We start from the raw sequence: 23,191 nt of genomic DNA on the forward strand, positions 1-23,191 counted from the left end.
TGAAAATTTTGAATCTGAACCAATTAAGGAAGAGACCTCAGTTGAACAGCATGAAAATTTTGAATCTGAACTAATTAAGGAAGAAACCTCAGTTGAACAGCATAAAAAGCATGAACCAGAATTAGTCAGTAGAGAAGAGAATGTACTTGAACATCATGAAAATCACAAAGGATTATTTGTCAGGGAAGAGACAGTTGACCAATCTGAGAATTATAAAGCAGAATTGATTAGTATGGAAAATACAGTAGTTGGACAATCTGAAAATAAGGAAGAATTAGTTATTAGTAGCGAGCTAATTGAACATTCCAAAGATTGTGAAGTAGAATTAGTTAGTACAGGAGAAACATCAGTAGAACAGCCTAAAAATTATAAAACAGAATTAATTGATAGGAAAGAGACTTCAATTAAACATTCAGATAAGTATGAAGTTGAATTAGTTGGTGGAAAACAAACCCAGGTCAATAAAAAGAGAAAAAGGAAAAGACAAGAAGATGCAAAAGTAGTTGTCAAAGGTGAAGTGCGTGGAGAAAGAGTAACGACTGTGGGGGTAATTGGAGCAACTCGGAAAAATTCTACTAAAAATGTGGGAGCAGCCGGTGACTTCGAGAAGGAAAGCAGCTTGTTTGGGATTATGGACACCGTCAAGTCATTTACACAACTCGTCATCTCCTCCACTGTGCAAGGACTTTTTAATGCCATCTTTGTGCCATGGCAAAGTGGTGTGTAATTTTCCTTTTGATGCTTGTAAAATTCATTTCTTATATTTTTATACAGAATATGGTGGATAAGAAGTTCCTTTCTGCTATTAGTTGATAATTGTTATTCATTTATTACAGAGAGCTTTACGCTGCCTGATCAATTATCTCCTGTCACAAATTTTATTAGCAAAATCAGAAAATGGCAAGAAAAGAAAAGAATCATGAATAAGAAGTAAGAATGCTTGTTTTTAGTCAGTTAATATTTATATATTCCATTAATTATTGCAAAATTTATATAATTACATAGTGTAGGAACAGAGTATGTTACTAAAATAGCAATGACATGGTAAATATAAATTTTAGTTCACTGATGGAGAATGGTAATCATTAGCCAAGTTTCCCCTTTTCATTTTACAGTAAGAATACTTTGGAGAAATTCTTTTCCAAGAACCGCCTCAGTAGCACTACCAACAAATGGCCTCAAGCTTTGCAGAACTTCTCTGTAAGTCTATCTTTATATAAAAGGCTTCATCCTCTTCATAAGGGAGATAGCCGAGTCAAGACACACACGCCCACTCCAACCAATTACACTACCCTCTTACTTTAACTCCTCATAAGTGAAAGATCACCCTTGTCTCCTGTCCACTATCCAGGTCAGAAACAATGCAGTAAGACACAGTATATCCTAAGCAACCCTCCCTCCTTGTCCCCTCATGCGGAAAATTGAGAAAATGGGGAAAAATCCCTGTAGGGAGTGTCAAAACATCATACACAACCATCCTCCACTGACCTCTAACCTCTGCCTTCTCCTAGCTTAACAGATATTCCCCTCTTGTTCAAAGCCCCTTTGAACTCATCTGTCCCTCCATCTCGTCCTCAGTTATCCCTTCAAGTTCACTCCATCCACCTCTGCTTTCCTCACCTCTTTTGCTAATCTTTCTTCACTCATTCTTTCCATGTGTCTAAACCATCCCAATACTCTTTCATCAGCCCTATCTGCCAGCTCCCTTTCCACTTTTACTCTCCTCCTCACCTCATTTCTCACACTATCCAACCTTGTAACCCCTACGATACATCTCAGACACTTCATCTTGAACAAGTCTCTGCCCCCATACAGTATAGTAGGCTCAATCACCCATTCATATAATCTTCACTTTGCATCCATTCCCAGATACCTATTTCTCGTGACATTTTTCAATCTCCCAAGACTTTTACTTGCTTCTCTCAATCTAGTGTACCTCCACCTCAACTCCTCTATTTCCTGCCACATGCGACTCCAAATACTTGAAACTGTCCACTTCCAGTCTCTTTCCTTTAAGATTTACTTCCAGCTTGCCACCATCCTCACCCATTGTACACATTATCACTTTACTTTTAAATGTTCATCATTGATATATTAGAATATGGTATCAGATTGTTTAGAGACTTATGTAAACCTTAGAAGCTACAATTTACTAGCCTTGCTCATTCAGTGTAACTGTTGGATGCTTTGAGGCAGCGTTTCTCAACCAGGGTTCCCCAGAACCCTAAGGTTCTGCAAAAGGTCCCTAAGGGTTCCGCTAGAACAAGTGAGATAATCAATGCACTTTTGATTTTTTATTTAATTTCATACACACAATATAATTAAACATGCACGGACATATTCTTGGTTATTGTAATAATGTGATATAGACATCATCCTATCTAACCTATTATTATGATGAAAATAAACGAGAAAAATATATATATATTTTTTTGTGCATAGGGGTTCCTTGAGACATTCAATTTATTTTAAAGGTTACACAAGGCTAAAAAGGGTGAGAAATGCTGCTTTGAGGATTCATGGATGAGATGTAACATGATATCTAGAGAGGTACTTTAATCCAACAGGTAGAGGTGCAGACTTACAAGAAAAAGAAGTATAACAAAATCAAATGGAGTTTAGGTATCTACGTGACAGACGAAGAAGAAAGGAGGAAGGTCACCATAAACATGGAGGATGTTCCCAGTTTGGAGAATGGTGTGGTAAGTGTCGTCAATATTTTTTGGATATGTTTTCTGTTCTTGTACACAGAGATAGTAGTGAATGAGACTGTTAAACCTGCGTGTCACGGCTGAGTGCACCCGCCAGGAACCAAGCGTGCTCCCCGTGACACGCACGTGTCACAGTTATAAGCCGTGTGTATTAAGGGCTCTCAAGGCCTTGGTTTCCGGGTTATTTCTACCCACGTGGTGGCAAGTGTCTGTGTTTACAAACATAAGGCTCCAGCCATTCGTGGGACAGTTTGAAAGGTTTGTTTACGTAAGGTTGACGGGTCGGTAACGAAGGGGTTAAGGATGAAGTCAGGCTCATCAAGCTAATGCTGAAATAATATACAATTTCTTTGAATGCTCCTGAAACAAATTAGTAACTTTAAAACAATGATTTAAATGGATTGTTTGGAGGGATAAATGTGTACTTCTCCCATATAAGGAAAAAGGAGACAGGTTGATGTGAAAGCGACTTAACCCCTTCCATACGGTGCCGCACACGTAGGCGTCATGAGGAGCAAGTGGATTCGCGACGCTGCCATATCGGCGTCTTGTTTATATTTATTGTAGTCGCCCCTGTGTTTTTACATTCTTCCAAATGCGCCCTGAATCCCATTCTCTGTGGTTTTCAAAATTCGCGGGTGAAAGAGAGAACGATCGATATAAGCGGCGACTATATTTTATGATGCGAATATCATTTCGTTACGTCATACGTCTGGCATCGGTTGCTGCCCGCGAGATTTAAGTTCCGTATTGAAGTGGTTAAAGAGTAAAGGAAGCTAGTAAATGTCAGGGTGGAATGAAAAGTACATCTCTATCAAGGACTTCTTCCTCCTTTTAAGGAGGTAGCCAAGTCAAAGGCATGCATCCATTCCTATCCATTCCATTTCCATCCACTATCCTTGTTCCCCTTTCATCTTGGCTACTTGTGGATGAACATAACATAAGAATGAAGGAGACTGCAAGAGACCATAAGGCCTACACTAGGCAGCTCCATATCCATCACCACCTGTCATCCCCATCCTTAAAGTTGTCTAATCGTTTCTTAAAACAACTGATAGTTTCAGCTCTTACTACTTGGTTACTAAGTCTATTCCATTTGTCGACCACCCTATTAGTAAACCAATTTTTTATTATTTCTTTCTTAAATCCTGTCTCTTGCCCACTGCCTGAGTCAGAAGCATTACAGCATGAATGAAAAGACATGAAAAGTGTTACTGGAAAAATAGGGGTTACAGAGAGCAGGATACCTAGTCTCATCATGCCACTTTAGCTACCTGAATGAAATATGTTATTGGAAATATGTATCAGTGATGAACACTAAGAAAAGGTTGGATGAAGGTGTGATTGGGTCTGTGGTGCTGCATGGAGTGGAGGATTGGAATATGACAAATGTGAAAAGGAAGCTTCAATGTTTTTGAGATGAAGGTGGTGATTGTGAGAAGCAGCCAGGGGACAGAGCTGCAGTTGAAGTGGTCAGCTTTGCCCCATGCACTTGGACTGTTAAGGCAGGTAGCAGTCACTTCTGTGAACCAGAAATGCAGGACGTGATACCACAATGAGGAAGATACAAGACCAATATGCTTGTGATTGAGAAATATAATAAGCGTTTCAAGCATATATAGGTGAGAAAAATGGAAGTGAGGCAGAGAATTGGGGAGAGAAGAAAGCTGTTGGATAGGGAAAAGCAGAGTAGGTAGTTTATGTATATGGAAAGAAACTAGTGAAGATTGTGGAAAGCGTAAGTGGATGGAATGAGCTTGGGAGGAAGATAGAATGAGATGGATAGATGGATAATTGATGCATAGAATATTTTGCAATAAAAATTAAGTAAACTTTGCTCTCAAGTGAGAACATCTTTTCTGTACACAAGGACAAAGAACTGGGATGCTAGAAGTATGTACACTATGGTGCTGCATGGTGGGAGTAGCAGCCAGAATTACTAGATGGAATTAGTGCACAAAACAAAATTTGATATTATGGATAGGAAATGGGATCCCAATGAACTCAATTTGGACTTGCAGTCCTCTTTGTTTGTATGTCTGAAAGTTCCAAGTTGAATGTAAGTAGAGGAGTGTCTGTGTGTGTATACATATATATATATGTATATGTATACATACATGTGTATGTGTATTTACCTACCTAATTGCATTATACGGGAAGGGGAGCTATGCTCATAGTGACCCATATTTGTATCTCGCAACATCTAGTTTGTTCTTAAATTCTTGTATGGTGTTTGCACACACTATTGTTTCACCCAATACTGTGTGCAAGTAAAGTTGATGTCCTGTATCTTAGGTATACTTCAAGAAGAATAAGAGTTACATGACCAGCATTAAAGAGCCACCCGCAGACCTCCCACCTGCGCTGCACAAGTATTGGAACCAACGTCATCGCCTTTTCTACAAGTTTGATGAAGGAATCAAACTTGATCATGGTATGTATAGCTATAAGAAAAAGAAAGAAAAAACAAAACAAAAAAAAACATTGTTGTTATCTTGAGTGTCTTTGACCAAAACTTTTGACTTTACAGTTGTTGGCACCATTATATAAGTTCTCCAATGTTGTTCATTCAGAAAGAAATATTGGATTTTCTGCCGTGTTTTGTGAGAGTGGGACTATTTCTGTGTCACTGAGTAATAGGAAGAGGAGAATGGTTGCCAGTCGTCAGCTTTCCATGTGTGAATGTGTAAAAAGAAAGAAAAAAAAAATAATAATAATGGAAGTTGATACATAGAGATCTTGGTCCTTATTATAAAAAAAAAAACGGTAACAGGTCCTGAGGGTTGCACCTCAGTTGAAGTAGAGATTGTTGATGAGATTTGGTCCTCTCAGACATCTGTGCCATCAAATGAGAAAGCATACCTGCGAAACTAGCCGGGAATAAACTCAGACTAAGACTCATTTCCCTACTCCCATTTACGTCATATATACATTTTAGGGAGGAGGGCTTGCAAGTCTTAGCTGGCTACCTCATGTGGAGGAAGAACCTTTTTGTATGTAGATATCTTTAATAGAATAATTAAATGGAAATAAATATGGCTCGTTTTGTTTTCAGAATCGTGGTATTCTGCTACTCCTGAATGCATTGCAGTTCATCATGCTTTGCGTTGCGCTTGTTCAATTGTGGTGGATGCTTTCTGTGGTGCTGGTGGAAATGCTATTCAGTTTGCCTTCAGTTGTTCTCATGGTACAAACAAACACTTAAAATTTTTAAGTAATATATGAACATAATTTGTAGCTTTTTAAGTTAGAAATAGAATCTCTTGAGTCTTCAGGTTACGTATAATGGATTTGTTATTTGATTAGTTTTAATGTAGATTTGAATTTAATAACTAATTTAAGTCCTCATGGTACAAACTTTTGATTAGTTTTAATGTAGATTTTAATTTAATAACTAATTTAAGTCTTCTTCCCTGAATTCTGCTCCAGTAATTGCCATCGACATTGATAAAGCCAAGATTGAGATTGCACGGCACAATGCAAAAGTTTATGGAGTAGCAGATAGGATAGAATTCATTGTTGGTGACTTCTTCCAGCTTGCTCCAACTCTGAAGGTTTGTAGAATAACATGTCTTTCAGATATTATTAAAAATTGCTGGAATGAAATGAGGTTCTTGAGATGAACTAGACTGGTGTTTAATATTTGTTGTTTTTGCTCTGCAGGCAGATGTGGTGTTCCTGAGCCCCCCATGGGGAGGTCCTGAGTACCTCAGTTCACCTGTATATGATCTTGCTAATTTAAGTGGTGACATAACAGCAAGTCGACTCATGGAAGCTGCACACAAGATATCTCACAATGTTGCATTGTTTCTACCAAAGAATACCAATATCAAACAGGTAACGGTGGTGTGAAAACAAATTCACTCTTTGAATGTGAGGTAGAAAACGTTACCAGTTGAGGTTGTATGGAGGAGTGGAAAGACCAGGAAAGGGAGGGAGTATTTGGCATTTCATTGATAATGACAAAGAATTACAAAGGCAGAGCATACCGACAGGAGATCTTTTGGTCCATAACTAGATTGGATGCAGAAAAAAAGTAATAATGGTAAATAAATTAAATAAAAATTATAACAGTATAAATGAAAATAAATAAAATAAATGCATAGGTATTATAGTTAAATAATAAACAAACAGGTAAATAGTGAATAATAGTAAATTTTTAGATAACTAATAATAAATAAAAAGCAAATAATAATAAATAAACAATAACAAACAAATAATATAAAGTAAATGACCAGCACTTCTGTGTTTGGGGGCAAAATTTGGTTGAAAAGGTGGAGTTTTAGAGGTGCCAAAAGAGACATACCTCTTCAATATGAGTCGAATATTTGCGTGCAAGTGTTTGGCTGCCTGATGTACAATGATGCATCTCAATATACACATTATAAGATATAAAGTTACATCAGTAATATTTTCCTCTATCTCATTCTCATTCACTCTGAATGTGGATAACCATAGTAAACATGATCAAGCCTGTTCACGGAATACAGTGGTCACTCAGCTATAACTACAAAATGAATATAATCAGGATACTGGTGTATACCCATTCATGCCTCAGGATGCTGACATCTGTATCCTCATATGCCAAGGGTTAAGGAGGGTAGCAGAAGGGAGGTACAAGATTTAAAGTTGGTCTTTGTGTTTGTGCCTGGACATAATCATATATAAATCTCTCTTTTGCTCACTCTCTTTCTCATGCTCTCCCACTCTGTATCTTGTATCTCCCACTATCTATCTGTCCCAGCCTTTTTCTACACCTCACCCTCTGCCATGATGTCTAGTAGCTCAGGGTATTAAATTTTTGCATGTTATGTTAAATATTATAACTGATCAGTAAATTTTGTCTCTCTTCATTTCAGCTCTTGTGTATGGGTTCAAGGGAAAACAGGAAAATCTCAGTTGAAATGAACAAGATCGGACGGAAGCCCAAGGCTTTAACTGTCTATTACGGAGATATTGCTGACTACTGGGAAGAAGATTTGTAGTGTTTAGCATGTTTACATGAATCTGTGATGATATGATTTTTAGATTATATGGGTACCATTAACTTTTTCCCCCCATAAAGTATGTTTATTCCCTCAACCTCAGAAAAATGCTCTGCATTATTTTTGTGCCAAGGGTTTAGGTAACTAGTGTCATGTGTTCATACAGACCTGCTTAATGCTTCTTAGTTGTTCAGTTGTTCTGCAGAACATCTCTTTGTTCTGTTGGTTAAAGAAGTGGACCCCAAAGAAACATAAAGGTCAGTTTTTACTAAGACATAGGTGCTGAATATTTATTTCAGTATGTGTTTGTATATATTTTTACATCGTATCCATTGCATTGTTCTAGTGTATTTGTTTTTGTGAATGTGTTTGTATATAGGTCTGTATCAGAACTTGTAAACATTTTTGGTAGCATGTTGTATCATATATAATTGTGTCATTAATCAATCAATCTATTGCACCAGGACTGTCTTGAAGGAGATCCACAATTTCAGGTAACCAGCAACAGCCTCTGAATTGACCCACAGATCACTCAGGGAGAGATTGTTTTGTTGTCTGGGTTGTAAGAGGTGTTCCGAGTCCTCTGTGTGGCAATTCCATCGTAGGTAATTTGAGTCTGGTTGGGATGACCTGAGTCGCCCGATTGCTATCCTAGTAACTTTTTAGATATCAGTATAACCTCTCATATGTATTTTCCGACCTACATATGGATGAAAAGGTCTCCTTTGTAATGTGCACATTCATGGTGCTGATTGTTTTCATACATACATATACATACCGAAAGTTCTTTCCCCATACAAGGGGTGCTTATTTCATACTTTTGTGAAATCCATTTGGTGTTCATTTTTGTCAAATAACTTTGTGGTTGTCATACAAGTCACAAAGGTATTAACTTTGTTTTATGTTGCCAAGTGGTTAATGAATACACAAAATATGATTTGATCCAGGTTAGGTTTGTTGTTTCCATTGAATTACATCTGGAAAAGGTATTAATATAATTTTGTATCTACTTAATGGTTAAGGCATATGGAAAGTAATTTTTAACCAGTTGATATCATTGTGAAAACCAAAAAAACATTGCTCAAGTGTAAGTAGTTTACGTACAAATATACCAAAAGGCCTTTTCCATTTTATAAGGGGAGGGTGCCGTGAGTAGTTAAAATGTTGAGAATTTATGTTCCCAGTTTTGATAGTGTTACATTTTATATTGTAAGAAAAGTGACCAATATTCCAGAGAGGGCATTATTCATGCACTCAAAAGCAGACATATGTAATATGCGTGATGTCCTTAGTTTGGTTTTAGTTTGTAGATACAAATAGTGGGCCACAAACATTGCATTTAATACTGTCTTTTGTGTCATTCTTTGTTCTATTTAGTGAGCATATTTAGTGGTGTTTATTTACCTGTGAATAAATCAGAATGTTGAAAAACAAAAGTTGGATATTGACAAGTTTCTTTTGGATTTGAACTTGAATAAGTAGAAAGGTGACAAATAAATAGTAGTTAAAGAAAGTAAGTTCAGTTTATTTTAGACAAGTGTGGCGCAGTCAATTTCGGAAGATGGAGGATATAATCTACATAAACTTCATTTGTTATGAAATTTTTCCACAAGGAAGGAACCTGTTTCTCGGTTTGAGCTGTCAATTTTTCAATGGCTGAGTGGGTTAGGGCATCATTTCTTGTGGTGAAGGTCAAGGAGGTGATGGTTTGAATCCTACCACTGGCAAAGTTCAACCAAGGACATGGTTCATTAAATTCCACACTACAAAGCCCTCTTTGAGGGCCACCGTCCTTGCATAGTGGGAGTTCGCAACATTAAACCGAATCATCATGCTTTGTTTACATTCTTGGGACCACTGATTTATTGATACTTAGATGATATTTACTTTGATCCATTCTCATAACATGACCAGATTACCATAGGCTGACCCATTCCTCGTCCAATCCCATCTGTATCCCAGTAGTTTCATGAACGTTTTTATGTTCATCAAGAATGTTTTTCATTTGTGATTCAGTTTAATGTTGCGAGACTCCCCCTGTCAGGATGCTAGGATGGTGCCCCTTATGGTATGGAGAACTTTGTAGTGTGGAATTTAAGGAAGCATGCCTTTGGTTCACTTAGTGGCAACAGGGTTCAGACTGCCATCACCTCAACCTTCACCACAAGTGGCCCATAGCCACCTCATTTCCACTGCTTCCAGACAATTTGTCACATGTACCCATCACCCGAGACTCACTCCCCATACATAATAGCTGCACAAGTACTGCTTTGCACATTCATTTTATTGCATCCATTATGCTCCTTTAATTTCTCCAGAAAGTTCTCAAGGCACTTACTGTATTCCCTCCCTTACATTATGAACATTCATTCAAGACTTTAAATAATAATAAAAGGTTTATTTCAATAGCAGTAGTACACTGACAATGATACAATGCAAAAGTTGATTAAAAAATATAAAACTTAGAGTGTATACACGGTACAAGTTAAGTTGATTATGTGCACAATGGATGGGATGGCACTGTTTTTGTAGTGGTCAGTCCTTGGTGCTTTGATTGGTACAAGCCTATTTCTGTGTCTAGTGGCATGGCGGGATGGTGGAGCGTCAGGAGGGAGGGAGTGACGGTATCTAAGGTGGGAAAGCAGGCTTTCCCCAAATTTCTTTAGTGCCTCACTGTGCCGCTGGGACACCCTAGATAGAGTGAGAGTGGTAAGAGCGTGGTCGTAACTGCTGTACTCCACGCCCAGGATGATCCTGGGATGGTACTTACTCTCGTATGTGAATAACCTGAGATCATTTCTCTAGGAGGACACAAAAAGATGCTGGTAGTAAAGTGTCATACGTAAGATGGATGTATATTTGCATCCTGTCAGGATTACATTATGCCTCATGCAGACAATGCACACACTCAAAGGCAGTTCAACACCTTACCACTTACATATGAGGAAAGATTGTCAAAACTGAAATTACCGACTGGAACAAAGAAGAGAAAGAAGTGACTTGCTAACCATCTACTGAATCATGAAAGGCATGGAAGTCCTTGATAGAGAGAATTTACTAAATTGGTATAAGAGAAATACAAGGGGACATGAAAAGAAACTCAAAAAGGGCAGTTATAGAAGAAACATGAAAAAAAGTTTTCCCACACAGAGTGGTGGATGTCTGGAACAAACTGGACGAAACAATAGGGTGTGCAAAAAGTATACACAAATTTAAGAGCAAACTAGACACTGCGAGATAGGAAGATGGGACACCACAAGCATAGCTCCCCTTCCCATAAGATACAACTAGGTAATATATAACTTTCTCTTACATTTATGCCTTCTTTGTATCCCGCGGTGGGTATGTCACGTGGGTGATGTCTGCATGTGACAGAGTAGAATTCCTCACCGAATAAAGGCTGTCTATAGTACAGCATGACAAGCTGTAATTGACTTATTGACCTTTTTTCTATTTTTTTGTGACACCACCATTTGATTAATTTCTTTTGGTCATAAAAATGAAAGGTTTAGAGGAATGTACTGTATAGATGGCTCTGAGTGCACGTGCTGATAAAGAAGTGATTATAATTGTGTTTTTATGTTGTTTTTTATTGCCTTGCCAGCACTTGGTTTTTATAAGGATCTATTCTTATAATTGACAAAATTATAAATATTTTTTTGACAAAACAATAATTTTTGTGGCAACCCTAGGCATTTTTCACTAGTATGGTACTTGCTTGTGCTACTTGCTGTGATTTTTTATATCCAAAGTGAGTAGCATGCTACTGAGTCTTGCTGCAGGGAAAAGTGGATAACTTGCTGGGAAGGACCAATGGCAAGGTTTGTTACTGAGTGTTCAAATAAGCAACCATTCCTCAGGTTTATATATGACCCATCATCCAGGAGGTGCCAAGATAAGAGGGTAGAGGGGAGTGGAGTATGTAGGGGATGGAATGGGTGGGAGTGGTTTCTATGCCTTTGTTTTTTTGGCTACCTCCCTTGTAAGGGGGAAAAAGCCTTTGGTATATGTATGAGTAAAATTGAGCATGTATATTATCATTTATACTTTTATTTAAGTTTTTTATTCTCCATCTTTAATTGTCACCATACAGTTATTAAAGAAAACAATATGAAATTGGTGTTCATTTTTTCCAATTGACTACTGCAGACTCGTGCAAACATAGCAGGAAGTTTTGTTATTGTTTTTTGTTAACAGCTTGCCAAAAAGTCATCAGCAACACATTCCCTGTGTGATGGATCCATATGAATTTTTTTAGCAATGTAAGTACTAAAAGCCACTCCTCCCTTTCAGTGTGAATGTGGCAGGAAAGGGAGGAGTGGGGGTGGAGGTAGAATGTAGATTGAGAGAAGCGAGTAAATGCCTTATACATGAAAACTAGTGGATATCATGGCTCAGTGTATGGTAGTAACTATGAAAATGTGGTCTTCATTTCCAGTGTATAAATATTTACACTCCCAATAATCTTTGAGGAAAATTTTTGTTATAATACTTGGCCTTTTTTCACCCATTACTGTAACATTTTGCAATAATTTTTTAATAAATTGAGGATTAAAATTTTAACTAGTATTATGAACATTCACAAGAAGACATACATATTCTGATATGTGGGCTCTTAGTGATATTGGAAAATTACATATAATCAGACAGAAAATTTTTACATAAACAAATATCAAATTTTAATTTAGCTCCAGAAAGACTAACATATTATTTTCAACATCAGAAGTGTACCACATTCTTCTCTGAAATTAATCTACTTTTAGGAAACAATGATAGATACTTGCTAGTTCACCTATGAGATGAGTGCTAGTTGAGCGAGTCCATAGTACCAGGGGCTATGCCAGTCCTCTGAAGTATATCCTTACAGGACCTACTACTGTTATTACTATATTACAGTGCTTCTGACCCAGGGCAGTGGCCGAGATGCAGGGATGATCCATCATCCAGGAGGAGCCCAGAAAAGAGGGAGGGGTGGAGTATGTGGGGATAAAATGACTACCTCCCTTGTAAGGGGGAAAAAGCTGTTGGTATATGTATGGACCAAAGTATGGGAAACTTTCCAAGATCTTGATATATATGCATGGACAGACTGAAATTGTTGAATGGCAGACAGGATCACATTCAACTTATACTTTGACAGCTGTCCAGGATGCAACATGTCAGCCCAACACGTAATGGAAGATTGTATTGTACACAATCATACACACCAACAACACAATATACACTTCATAAAGGACTGGGATAACCCCATTCCAGCGCTGGCATTCCTCAGGGAGATGGGACTTCTTGGCCAGATGGTCTAGGGCAGCATTTCTCAACTTTTTTACCCTTGCATAACCTTTAACATAAATTGCATGTCTGATCCCCTGTGGGGAAAAAACAAAACAAAACAAAAAACATACCACATCTTTTTCCTTTTACTTTTCATCACAGTAATATGTTAGATAGGATGTCTATATTACATTATTGCAATAACCAAGAATATGCTGTGCATGTTTAATTATATTATGTATATGAAATTAAATAAAAAAAATCAAAAGTGCATCAGCTTATTTCACTAGTTTTTCCAGAACCCTTAGGGACCTTTTGCAGAACATTAGGGTTCTGGGGAACCCTGGTTGAGAAACATTGGTCTAGGGCAGTCATTCCCAACGGGGGCGATTTTTGAGCTCAGGGGGCGAACGTCACAGGTATTGCTTTTAACTGACAAATTTTAAGCCTAATGTAAATGATCTAGCACCGAAGCACCAGCTGGGCCCAAGGATCTCGTTAAAACACAACGTAAAACATTTTACATTAGTTGTTTATCATTGTTGCAATAATTTTTATTATTGTTTTCCAATTAAGGGGGGCGATCTTTTTTTTTTCAATTGAAAAAGGGGGCGATATGGCTAAAAAGGTTGAGAAACCCTGGTCTAGGGAGTAACTGCTTAGACTTTGACCTCACCACCTGGCTTGCAGCAACTCTGAGCTGACACTGTAGATGTAAATTCCCCTTTTACTCTTCAGCTCACAACTTCTCGAACCTCACAGAGGGCAGTAGTACCCTGGCAACTGTTACCTAAACACCAGCCATAGGAAGTCAGCTGATTGGAAGGTCAGCTTGACACAACTCCTTTGATTACTCGGACAAGCATGTCCTACATCTGTCCATGTCTGACACTAGTTGCTCATTGGCTGTTTGGATAGTACTCACACTGGTGACCAATAAGGAGTGGAGTTTCTTCAGGGTTTGGTAAGTAGGTCTGAGGTCATTCACATTGAATTGACCCTAGACAGCTTGAAGGTTGCAACCAAAGGTCTATAATCAGTCTCAAAAGCACTACAGTAAACCCCTCTGCATGGAAGGATCCAACAAGTATTAACAGGTATGCAATTGATCTTTTTCGCCATTATTATACGTTTTCCAAGTACCATACTTTTTATTTTTTTAGTGTTGTCCAGACATTTTGTTTTGTTGTACATACATATATACCAAGAGCTTTCCCCCCACCCTTACAAAGGAGATAGCCAAAGTCAAAAGGCATATTCCACTCCCTCCCATTCCACTCCACTCCACTCTCATTCACCACCCCTCCTCCCTCTTATCTTGGCTCCACCTCAAAATGGAAATGAAGGCAGTAAGGGGAAGATGGGTAGAGTACTTTAGAGAGTTGTTGAATGTTGAGGAGCATAGGGATTGACTGATTGATTGTAGCTGTAGGAGGCATCAAGAAAATGATGGTAATGGGAAAGGAAAATGACAGATATAAGAAAAGACGAGGTACAAGAAGTTTTGGGAATGACGAGAGCTGGGAAGACACCAGGGATGGGTAGAGTGTATCGATTTTCACAAAATGCGAAAAGTAATATTCGATAGTGAAATTGTTGTGACTTCACTCCCAAATCTAATATATGTATGACAAAGAGGGTTAAAATAGCTATCCTACATCAATGTCATCCTAAATTTTCATTACTATGTTCTTTTAATTGAATACGAATGCAAATTAGTATGAATTGCCAAGTTGACTCAAATATTGTTCTCATATAAGCAGATGGAGCTTCTTTTGCTTCTGTAGCTATTGTACAACATACATGAAAGAACAGGTTATCAATTTCATTCATGCTTTAACTTGTACTTGTCGTCCCAGCACGTTAGCCAACCGGCTACCACGCGAGCTCAGTTTCCTACAAGAGGCCAGAGTGGGTGGGCGTTTCGCAGTGGTCCTACAGAAATGTAACAACAGAAGAATACATGTAAATATTACACAGTGAATCACACAGTAACGCAATTCCATTTAGCAACTTTTAATAAAAATTTGTGTCAGTCCAGATTTCTTCTTTTCTTGAAAGTTAAATTTGCCGGGTTTTAGTTCCGATGTCAGTCTTCTCGAAGATTCTCCTCGGAACGTCAACCGAGGGAAGCGTAATGCCCGGCCCCACAGCAGTGACCTCCGCGGTAAACAGCTTAAAGCTTACTGGCCTGGGTGCTCTATCTGCTTACTTCGGGAATACGAGGTCAGCGCGCTACGTACAGTAGATGCAATTATAGAAGACCTTTCAAAATTCGGCCGAATCACCCACAACCCCGTAAAAAAAAAAGTCAATAAAGTTTTAGACATCAATGCAGTTCCAGATAAGACCCACTTCCGCAAGCCTACTGGCGACTTTGACCTAGGATATGCATATGAATGTCCAGATACACAAGGCGGGTAAGGGTAACCCCCTACAATCCATCATTAGTCAGATCTCCACCCCGACGTACCGGATAGCCAAACAAATGAAATCCTAACACCCTACACCCCTTCTGGATATAGTATTTTGTCTTCAAAGGACTTTTTAGATATCACGAGAGGAACTCCAGCCCACAAGGGTAGCAAAATCGCCTCGCTGGACACAGAATCCCTGTATACGAATATAGATGTAGATAGGTCTTTAGGTAAAAGATGATTAACGCCAAGATTTCCGTCGCATTTAATACTACATACACACTATATATATATATATACAGTATATATATTATATATATACACACACACACACTATATATATATATATATATATATATATATATATATATATACAGTATATATATATATATATACACACTATATATATATATACAGTTAAGGCCGAAATTATTCATACCCTGACATATTTATTAATTGCAAATATTTCACAAAGAGAACAGAATTTCCTTTCAGTTATTATGGTTGGTTAAGCAGATGGTAAAAAAAAATCTGCAGCAGATTTATTTCATGTATTACATCACTACCTTTTGTTTATTTATCAATTGTACAAAAACAGGCCAATCCAAAAATATCCATACCCCACAGTCAATAGTCAATTGCATAGCCTTTGTTTCGAATCAATGCTTCCAGGCGCCTTCTGTAATCTACACATAGGTTTTCGCAGGTCTTCACTGGAATTTTAGCCCATTCTTCCTTAGCAATTGCCTCAAGCTCTTTGAGGCTGGAAGGATTCCTAGCACTGACGTTCTTCTTGAGCTCTCCCCAAATATTCTCGATAGGGTTCAAATCTGGGCTCTGACTTGGCCAATCCAAAACATTAAAATTATTGTCCTGAAACCATTTCTTCACTATTTTTGCGGTATGTTTCGGATGATTGTCCTGCTGATACATCCAATTTTGCCCGAGGCCAAGTGATTCCGCAGAATTCATGACGTTTTTCTCCAGAATTTCAACATATTGCTCCTTATTCATGATTCCATTGACTTTAACGATGTTGCCTGGTCCTCTGGCAGGGAAACAACCCCAAAGCATAATGTTCCAACCACCATGTTTGACGGTTGGGATGGTGTTTTTAGGGTTGAACCCTTGACGCTTCTTCCTCCAAACAAAACCAACATCGTGCCCGAAAAGTATCTTAGTTTCATCTGACCAAAGAACCGACTTCTAAAAGCTTGGATCCTTATCAAGATGTGTCCTCTCAAAGGCTAGACGAGCTGCTCTATGCTTGGTAGTCAGGAGTGGCATTTTCCTTGGTCTGCATCCACGAAGGCCGGCCCGGTGTAATGTCCTCTTAAGTGTTGACCTTGAAATGTTCGTCCCAGACTTCTTCAGGTCACTCAGGAGAGCCTTGCTGGTTATTCTAGGGTTGTCAGCAACTTTTCGAACCAGTTTTCTTGCATCTCGGACAGACATCTTTGCCTTTCGTCCACGGCCTGTTAAGTTTTTCACCGTACCAAAGTTCTTAAACTTCTTTATGATGCTCTGCACCGTGGCCACAGGCACTTCAAATTGCTTAGAAATCTTTTTATACCCTTTCCCTTGCTTGTGGGCATCCACAATCCGCACTCTAAGATCTTCACTAAGTTCCTTCTTCTTTCCCATAGTGTCGTTGCCGTGGCTGACTTGAAAATGAGAATGACTGCCCTGCTGACCACCTAATTTATAGTTTCTGGGCTTGAAATGGTTAGATATTATTACATAGTTCAAGGAATGGTTGTTACACTCAAAAGACCAATTAACTGCACTCCAGCAATGACACTAAGGACTTAAAAAGAACAGGGTATGAATAATTGTGAACGTGCCTAAAATTTGACAATGAAGAAATTCTCCATTGTTATAATGATTATATATCAAGCCACCACTCCTTTAAAAGGTGTGCCTGTACCCAATCAATAAGGGGCTAGAGTTCAAAATGTACTCATCCTTTATTTCTGTACATTAGGACACTGAATTTAGAATTTGTCATACGGTATGAATAATTTCGGCCTTAACTGTATATATATACATACATACATACATACATACATATATATATATATATATAAATACTTGCATACTTACATAATACATACATATACATACATACATACATACATACATATATACATACATACATACATAAATACATACATACATACATATATACATACATAAATACATATATATATATATATATATATACATACATATATATATGTATATATATATATATTCTGTCTTTCTGATGGTTGCAGTTACTTGTGTATTATCTAAACCAATTCAAATTTATAAAGAACAGGAAAGGTCGTTAACCTCACCGGAGATGCCATGAAGACAAAGTAACTTGGTAACGTCTCGTTGTGCTAGGTTGCTCTTGATTTGGTCAATGTGAAAAATGTGTTTCTCGGTGTCTTACACGTTCCAAAACAAACAAACAAATAAATAAATAATAATAATTAGTCAACAAATAGAAATATATATAATTGTACGAATTGCTCCACAAACAGGCCGTTGGGACGGATATTGGCAAGCGCGTCTTTTATCTTCAACTTTCAGCAATATGAACGCTACCATTTGAAAAACCGAATAATATTTGAAGTTATAATGAACGAAATTGTCATAAATTATTGAAATTCAATTTACACGTAAGTTTACGACAGTATTTTACAACTACATATAACTTTAATATGGGTAAAATTCAAGGCTCTTATTTCATGATCATATATAAATGATAATGTCGGAGATTAATGAAAAACAAGACCAATCAATCAGTTTCTGGCAACTCAAGTGTTCATATGACCGATAATAATCTTGAGTGTTGTTATCTATCGCCTGGGAGATGATGCAGTGCTGTAGACAGTTGGAGACTGCAAAAGTATTAAGGTGCTGACAGCAGTGTCATAGCGGGTATGTAAGATATTCGAATTTACATCATATGTTGGGAACCGTTGTCAGTAAGGCTGTCACTGGCCCATTGAAAGTTTAATTCGTTGTTTGTGGCAATTTTATAACACTGTCTTCTACTCTGTTTTATAGGCACACACACACAACTCGTGGCGCAGTTGGTAGAGTTCCCGGCTGCCATAACGCAGGTCCGGGTTCGTATCCCGCCCAGGGCTGAAACCATTTCAGTATCGCTGCGCTGCGAGTTGTTACTCTAACTCTCGTGGGCGGGGAGTTGTGTGTGTGTGTAAGGTCACAGCATTATCCATAGATCGGTCATATACGAGCTCTAAGCTCTCTTTCGGGAGGTAAATAGCTGTCAATCACGAGTCCAACACGTGATCCAAATACGAGAAACTGAGAGGTATGGGAGTCCTTGATAGAAGACTTAGTAAATTGGGATAAAAGAAATACAAAGGGGCATAGAAAGAAGCTCAAAAAGGATAGTTATAGAAGAGACCTGAAACTGAACAGTTTTGCCCACAAAGTGGTGGGTTTATGGAACAAGCTAGACGAAACATTAGTATGTGCAATGACCATGTATAAATCTAAGAGCAAATTAGACACGGCGAGGCACAGATACGGGACACCACGAACATAGCTCCCATCTGTGACGCTCTTTCTATTCTTATGTGATGTATTTTTTTTTCTCTGTCTCATCTTCCATCAATTTTGTCTCAGGCCTTGTAATTTAAACTTTTCACCGTGAGCCGTGGACGACATGACGTCGTGCTCTGCATGAGTGTCTTTGGAAGCTTTCACACGTTGTCACGGTCGTGATGTGTGACACCATAAACACCCATGGTTATTTGAGGGCACGACGTCGTGTCGTAGACGGCGTGCGGCGAAAAGTCGATACGTGTGAAATGAGCCTTACCAGGCCAGATGGCCTCAGTTGGTAGAGCACATTAGTACAGTTATTGTTTGACTTGAGTATTTTTTTCTCTCCATATTCCATGGTCTGTATGTTTATTATGTAATGCTTGCTTTGTGATAACTTTTCCGTGACACAAATCATTTAATTTTTTCCACTTTGTTAATATAATGCGGTATTTTATCCACCCAAAAGATTATGAATAATTTACTTAAACAATTTTAACAAGCATCTCGTAGGTTTTGATGAGATTTGAAGCTAGGTGGCGTAGATATGTTTCTAAGTAGAGTTTGCAGAACCAGATATATTGGTCCCTTTTCCGTCCGCTTCAAAATAGTGCCCAATCTTTTTTTAACATATTAATCTTGTGCTCACTACATTGTTGAAGGCTGTTTTCCCAATCTGAAAGCATGAAGCTAACCTATTTTTTTCTTGTATATTTGATACTCAAAGACGTTTATGAAGTTGGAAATGCAATTTTTATATGGATTCTATTATGTAAACTAATCAGTAATTCTTTATGTTCAATTTGTTATTATCATTGTTAATAACTATTTTTATTATCATTATAGAGTAATTTACGAGAGCCAAGATGCCGCACCTTCATCTATCAACAAATGTACCCAAGGAGAAAATACCAGCGAGTTGTATGTTGGAGCTAAGCAAGCTTGTAGCAGACACGTTAGGAAAGCCAGAGCCGGTACCGTTTTCTACCCAAAATAGCAAAACTCACGATAAATCGTGTGTATATTTTTTTCTTGAAAATTTGGATAATATAGCATACTGATTTTTTCTTTTCAGTATGTCAGCATTCATATTGTCCCAGATCAAATGCTCATATTTAATCGGTCGACAGAACCATGTGGCATGGCTGTGCTCATGAGCTCGGGGAAACTTAGTATTGAAGAAAACAAAGTGCATTCAGCAAGGATCTCAGAATATATGGAAAAGAACTTAGGTATTCCAAAGAATAGGTGAGCTGAAATAATTTATTTTTAGTGTTAGATCCCAAATGTTTTTGTTTCAGTTACTCAACACCCCAGATTGTTAATATTGATTTGTAATTAAAACACCATGATACGATTTGCAAGAGCGTTGAGTAATAATTCAAGAGGTTTATTCATCGTTGTTAGTATTTTTTTTTATATATAACAAGAAACACGCATCGTTGAGATTGATGACAGTGGTTCCTAAGTTCGGCATTGTTGGAACAATACTATAATTATTACCTCGAGTGATTGACAACTCTGTTCGTGCCTTACCTCTGATTTATTAGTATTATTTACTATTTACCTGTTTATTATTTAACTATACCTATGCATTTATTTATTGTATTTATTATCTGTATTATTATAATTTTTTCATTATTATATTTTTTCCGCATCCGACCTAGTTATGGACTAAAAGGTCTCCTGTCGGCATGCTCCGCCTTAGTAATACTTTCTGGGAATACACTTTGGACTGAGTCTGTAATGTACAATCAGTGTAAGAATGTTACCGGTAATTAATCAGGAGAGTTGTCGGCTGTTCGTATTTAAAAGATTCGGTTTGGTTTTAACGACGATTCGGTGTCTCGAACCCCCCCCCCATCCCCACCTTATCAGGAGGCTAAGTAGGTGCCCCTTACGGAAGACACTGTAGCGTGCAATTTAATGAACCATGCCCTTGGTCCAACTCGCTGGAGGCAGAATTCGAATTCCCGTAACCTCGACCTCCGCCGCAAGTAGCGACGCTCTAACCCGCTCGGCCAGCAAGTATCCTGATGATACAAACACTTGATAAAAATTAATCAAAATTGATTAATTAATCAAAATAAATTTTAATACCAAAGTGCTCTTATAACCATACCCAGTGGGCTTGTTCGGTCACAGACAGATATGAGTAAAACCTGTCGACGAACTGTCGAATGTAAAAAAGGTGGAAAAATACAGTTTCAGTTGATGATGGTATTCTCTAGACCAGCGTTTCTCAACCAGGGTTCCCCGGAACCCAAAGGTTCCGCAAAAGGTCCCTAAGGGTTCCGCGAGAACAAGTGAGATAAGCTAATGCACTTTTGATTTTTTTTATTTAATTTCATATGCGTAATATAATTAAACACGCACGACATATTCTTGGTCATTGTAATAATGCAAAAGACATCATCCTATCTAACCTATAATTACGATGAAAATAAAATGATTTTTTTTTTTTGCGCAGGGGTTCCTTGAGACATGCAATTTATTTTAAAGATTATGCAAGGGTAAAAAGGTTGAGAAACGCTGGTCTAGAGACTTGATTGTCAGCCCCTCTAGACTGCATCTCCAGACTTAAATGAGCCTAAATGTTCAGTCCTTTCTGTTTCCGTTTCAGAATGTACATCAACTTTATAGACATGCAGAAGGAGAATGTTGGCTTTGATGGTACAACCTTTCACAAAGGATAAGTTACAAGAATTAGTTTGACAAATGTTCAACTACTCATTACTACGCAGTCTTGGTTACTTAGATGCTATTTACCTAAAAATACAGATGGATTATTGTTAAAAAAAGTCAGGTTTGTATTCTCAAGTGGCGATTGTATGATGTATACCCGAGTGTGTGATATCTATTATTTAGCCGACTGACTTAAATTTGTGTTTATGTGATACATTAAAAAGTAAAAGTGATTAAATTTCTAATGTGTCAGCTGTTTCTTTAAATTACTCCATCCTTGCATTTCTGTTTATTAAACTGTAAACGTATACTGAATATCAAATGAAGTAATAAAGCCTGAACATTTTCAATAATTATTTTCATTACCACACAAAATTTTAACATCAAATATAACAGAGCAGTAGATGTGTCTATTTGAGATGGGGAGCTAAAATTTTAAGTTCAATTCAAACTAGAATTGGTGGGAAAACCTAGGGCAAAGGTGCGGAACCTAGAGGCGGAAAGGCAGAAATCCAGTCAAGCCGTTAATTAACGGCCCCACGCACAAACCCTTGGGTCCAGGTTCCTCACATATACCACTCTTCTGTACACGACTCTCTCCCTCTGAGGCAAGTTTGGGTCAAATCAGTCAAACTGACGATTTTGTCGAAATCCATGGGCTAAACCAGGTTAGGTTTAGATTTTGGTCTGGTTTAAGTTAGGTTAGCTTAAGTTAACTAAAGGTTAGGTTAGGGTTGGTTTGGTTAAGTTAGGCCACGTTAAGCCCCGGTCACACTGTCACGATTCAGTTGAGTTCGTTTGAGTAAAAATGACTTTGTTTACAATCTTTTGTTTTTCGAATTTCCAAATGTCATACTAACTTTGCGTCAAACGTTGAGAAACTAAATGACGAACTACGAGAAGTTAAATCTAGAATACGAATATTAGACACATTGATGAATTGTAGACCTGTGAAGTCTAGAATACCGTAGGCGAAGTCATCCTGCAGCTTTTTACATTCACAACATTTGACGAGAATCGTGATAGTGTGACGAGGGCTTTAGGTCTGGTTAGCTCACGTTGGATTGGTTTTCAGTTAGGGTAGGTTAGGTTGGTTTTGGTCCTTGGCTAGGCTAGATTGGGTTAAGTTAGGGTAAGGTTAGGTTAGATGAGGTTTGGTTAGGTTAGATCAGTTTGGGTTAGGTGATAGGTTTAGGTTATGTTAGTTAAATTGGGTTGAGTTAGGTTTGGTTAGGTTGGGCTAAGCTAAGCTAGGTTGGCGTTGGGTTAGGTTAGATTAATCTAAATTAGGTTAGTTTTGGTTGGGTTGGGTTATGTTAAGTTAGGATAGCGTTAGGTCATGTCAGGTTAGGCCAGGCTAGGTTAGGTTTGGAGTTGATTGGCTTGGTTAGGTTGGTTTTGGGTTAGTCTAGGTTAGATTATTTGGGTTAGGTTTGGTTAGGTTGATTTAGGTAATGTTATGGATATATTTGGATTTAGTTAAGTTTGGTTAGGTGAAGTTAGGTTATGTCGGGTTTGGTTAGGTTTGGCGGAACGAGTTAGGGCGTCGCTACTTGCG

General features: G+C 38.0%; 3 protein-coding genes across 4 annotated transcripts; 2 read left to right on the forward strand and 1 right to left on the reverse strand.

Moving 5' to 3' along the window:
• Window positions 1-13,238, forward strand: Tgs1 (Trimethylguanosine synthase 1; the record flags this gene model as incomplete). 2 transcript variants are annotated; one of them, XM_076173816.1, is given in 9 exon segments in its annotated part: window positions 1-719; window positions 837-930; window positions 1,116-1,200; window positions 2,568-2,702; window positions 5,007-5,145; window positions 5,767-5,898; window positions 6,141-6,265; window positions 6,375-6,548; window positions 7,571-13,238. In XM_076173816.1, coding segments are annotated over 9 exon segments (1,729 nt in total), but the record flags the coding sequence as incomplete, so codon positions are not given.
• Window positions 13,239-16,590: 3,352 nt separating this feature from the next.
• LOC143018486 (uncharacterized) lies at window positions 16,591-17,028 on the reverse strand. The gene has a single exon (XM_076173859.1). The coding sequence runs from the start codon at window positions 17,026-17,028 to the stop codon at window positions 16,591-16,593; it is 438 nt and encodes a 145-aa protein (XP_076029974.1).
• A 1,166-nt stretch (window positions 17,029-18,194) lies between these two features.
• Window positions 18,195-21,724, forward strand: LOC143018456 (macrophage migration inhibitory factor homolog). The gene is made up of 4 exons (XM_076173818.1): window positions 18,195-18,312; window positions 19,795-19,922; window positions 20,024-20,196; window positions 21,572-21,724. Exons 2-4 carry the CDS (start codon window positions 19,815-19,817, stop codon window positions 21,642-21,644), a joined length of 354 nt encoding a protein of 117 aa, XP_076029933.1. The 5' UTR covers window positions 18,195-18,312; window positions 19,795-19,814; the 3' UTR covers window positions 21,645-21,724.
• Window positions 21,725-23,191: the final 1,467 nt, after the last annotated feature.

This window comes from Oratosquilla oratoria, chromosome 35, assembly GCF_046742065.1.
Source record: "Oratosquilla oratoria isolate Oo_2021 chromosome 35, ASM4674206v1, whole genome shotgun sequence".
Classification (NCBI taxonomy): domain Eukaryota; kingdom Metazoa; phylum Arthropoda; class Malacostraca; order Stomatopoda; family Squillidae; genus Oratosquilla; species Oratosquilla oratoria.

What these genes read in the sequence shown, in the direction of transcription:
- LOC143018486 (XM_076173859.1), bottom strand. Translation starts at nt 17,028, where the DNA reads ATGGGAAAGAAGAAGGAACTTAGTGAAGATCTTAGAGTGCGGATTGTG.
- LOC143018456 (XM_076173818.1), top strand. Translation starts at nt 19,815, where the DNA reads ATGCCGCACCTTCATCTATCAACAAATGTACCCAAGGAGAAAATACCA. An exon ending in CGTTAGGAAAGCCAGAGCCG is followed by an intron (nt 19,923 to 20,023) that starts GTACCGTTTTCT and finishes TTTTCTTTTCAG; the next exon opens with TATGTCAGCATTCATATTGT. An exon ending in TTAGGTATTCCAAAGAATAG is followed by an intron (nt 20,197 to 21,571) that starts GTGAGCTGAAAT and finishes TTTCCGTTTCAG; the next exon opens with AATGTACATCAACTTTATAG.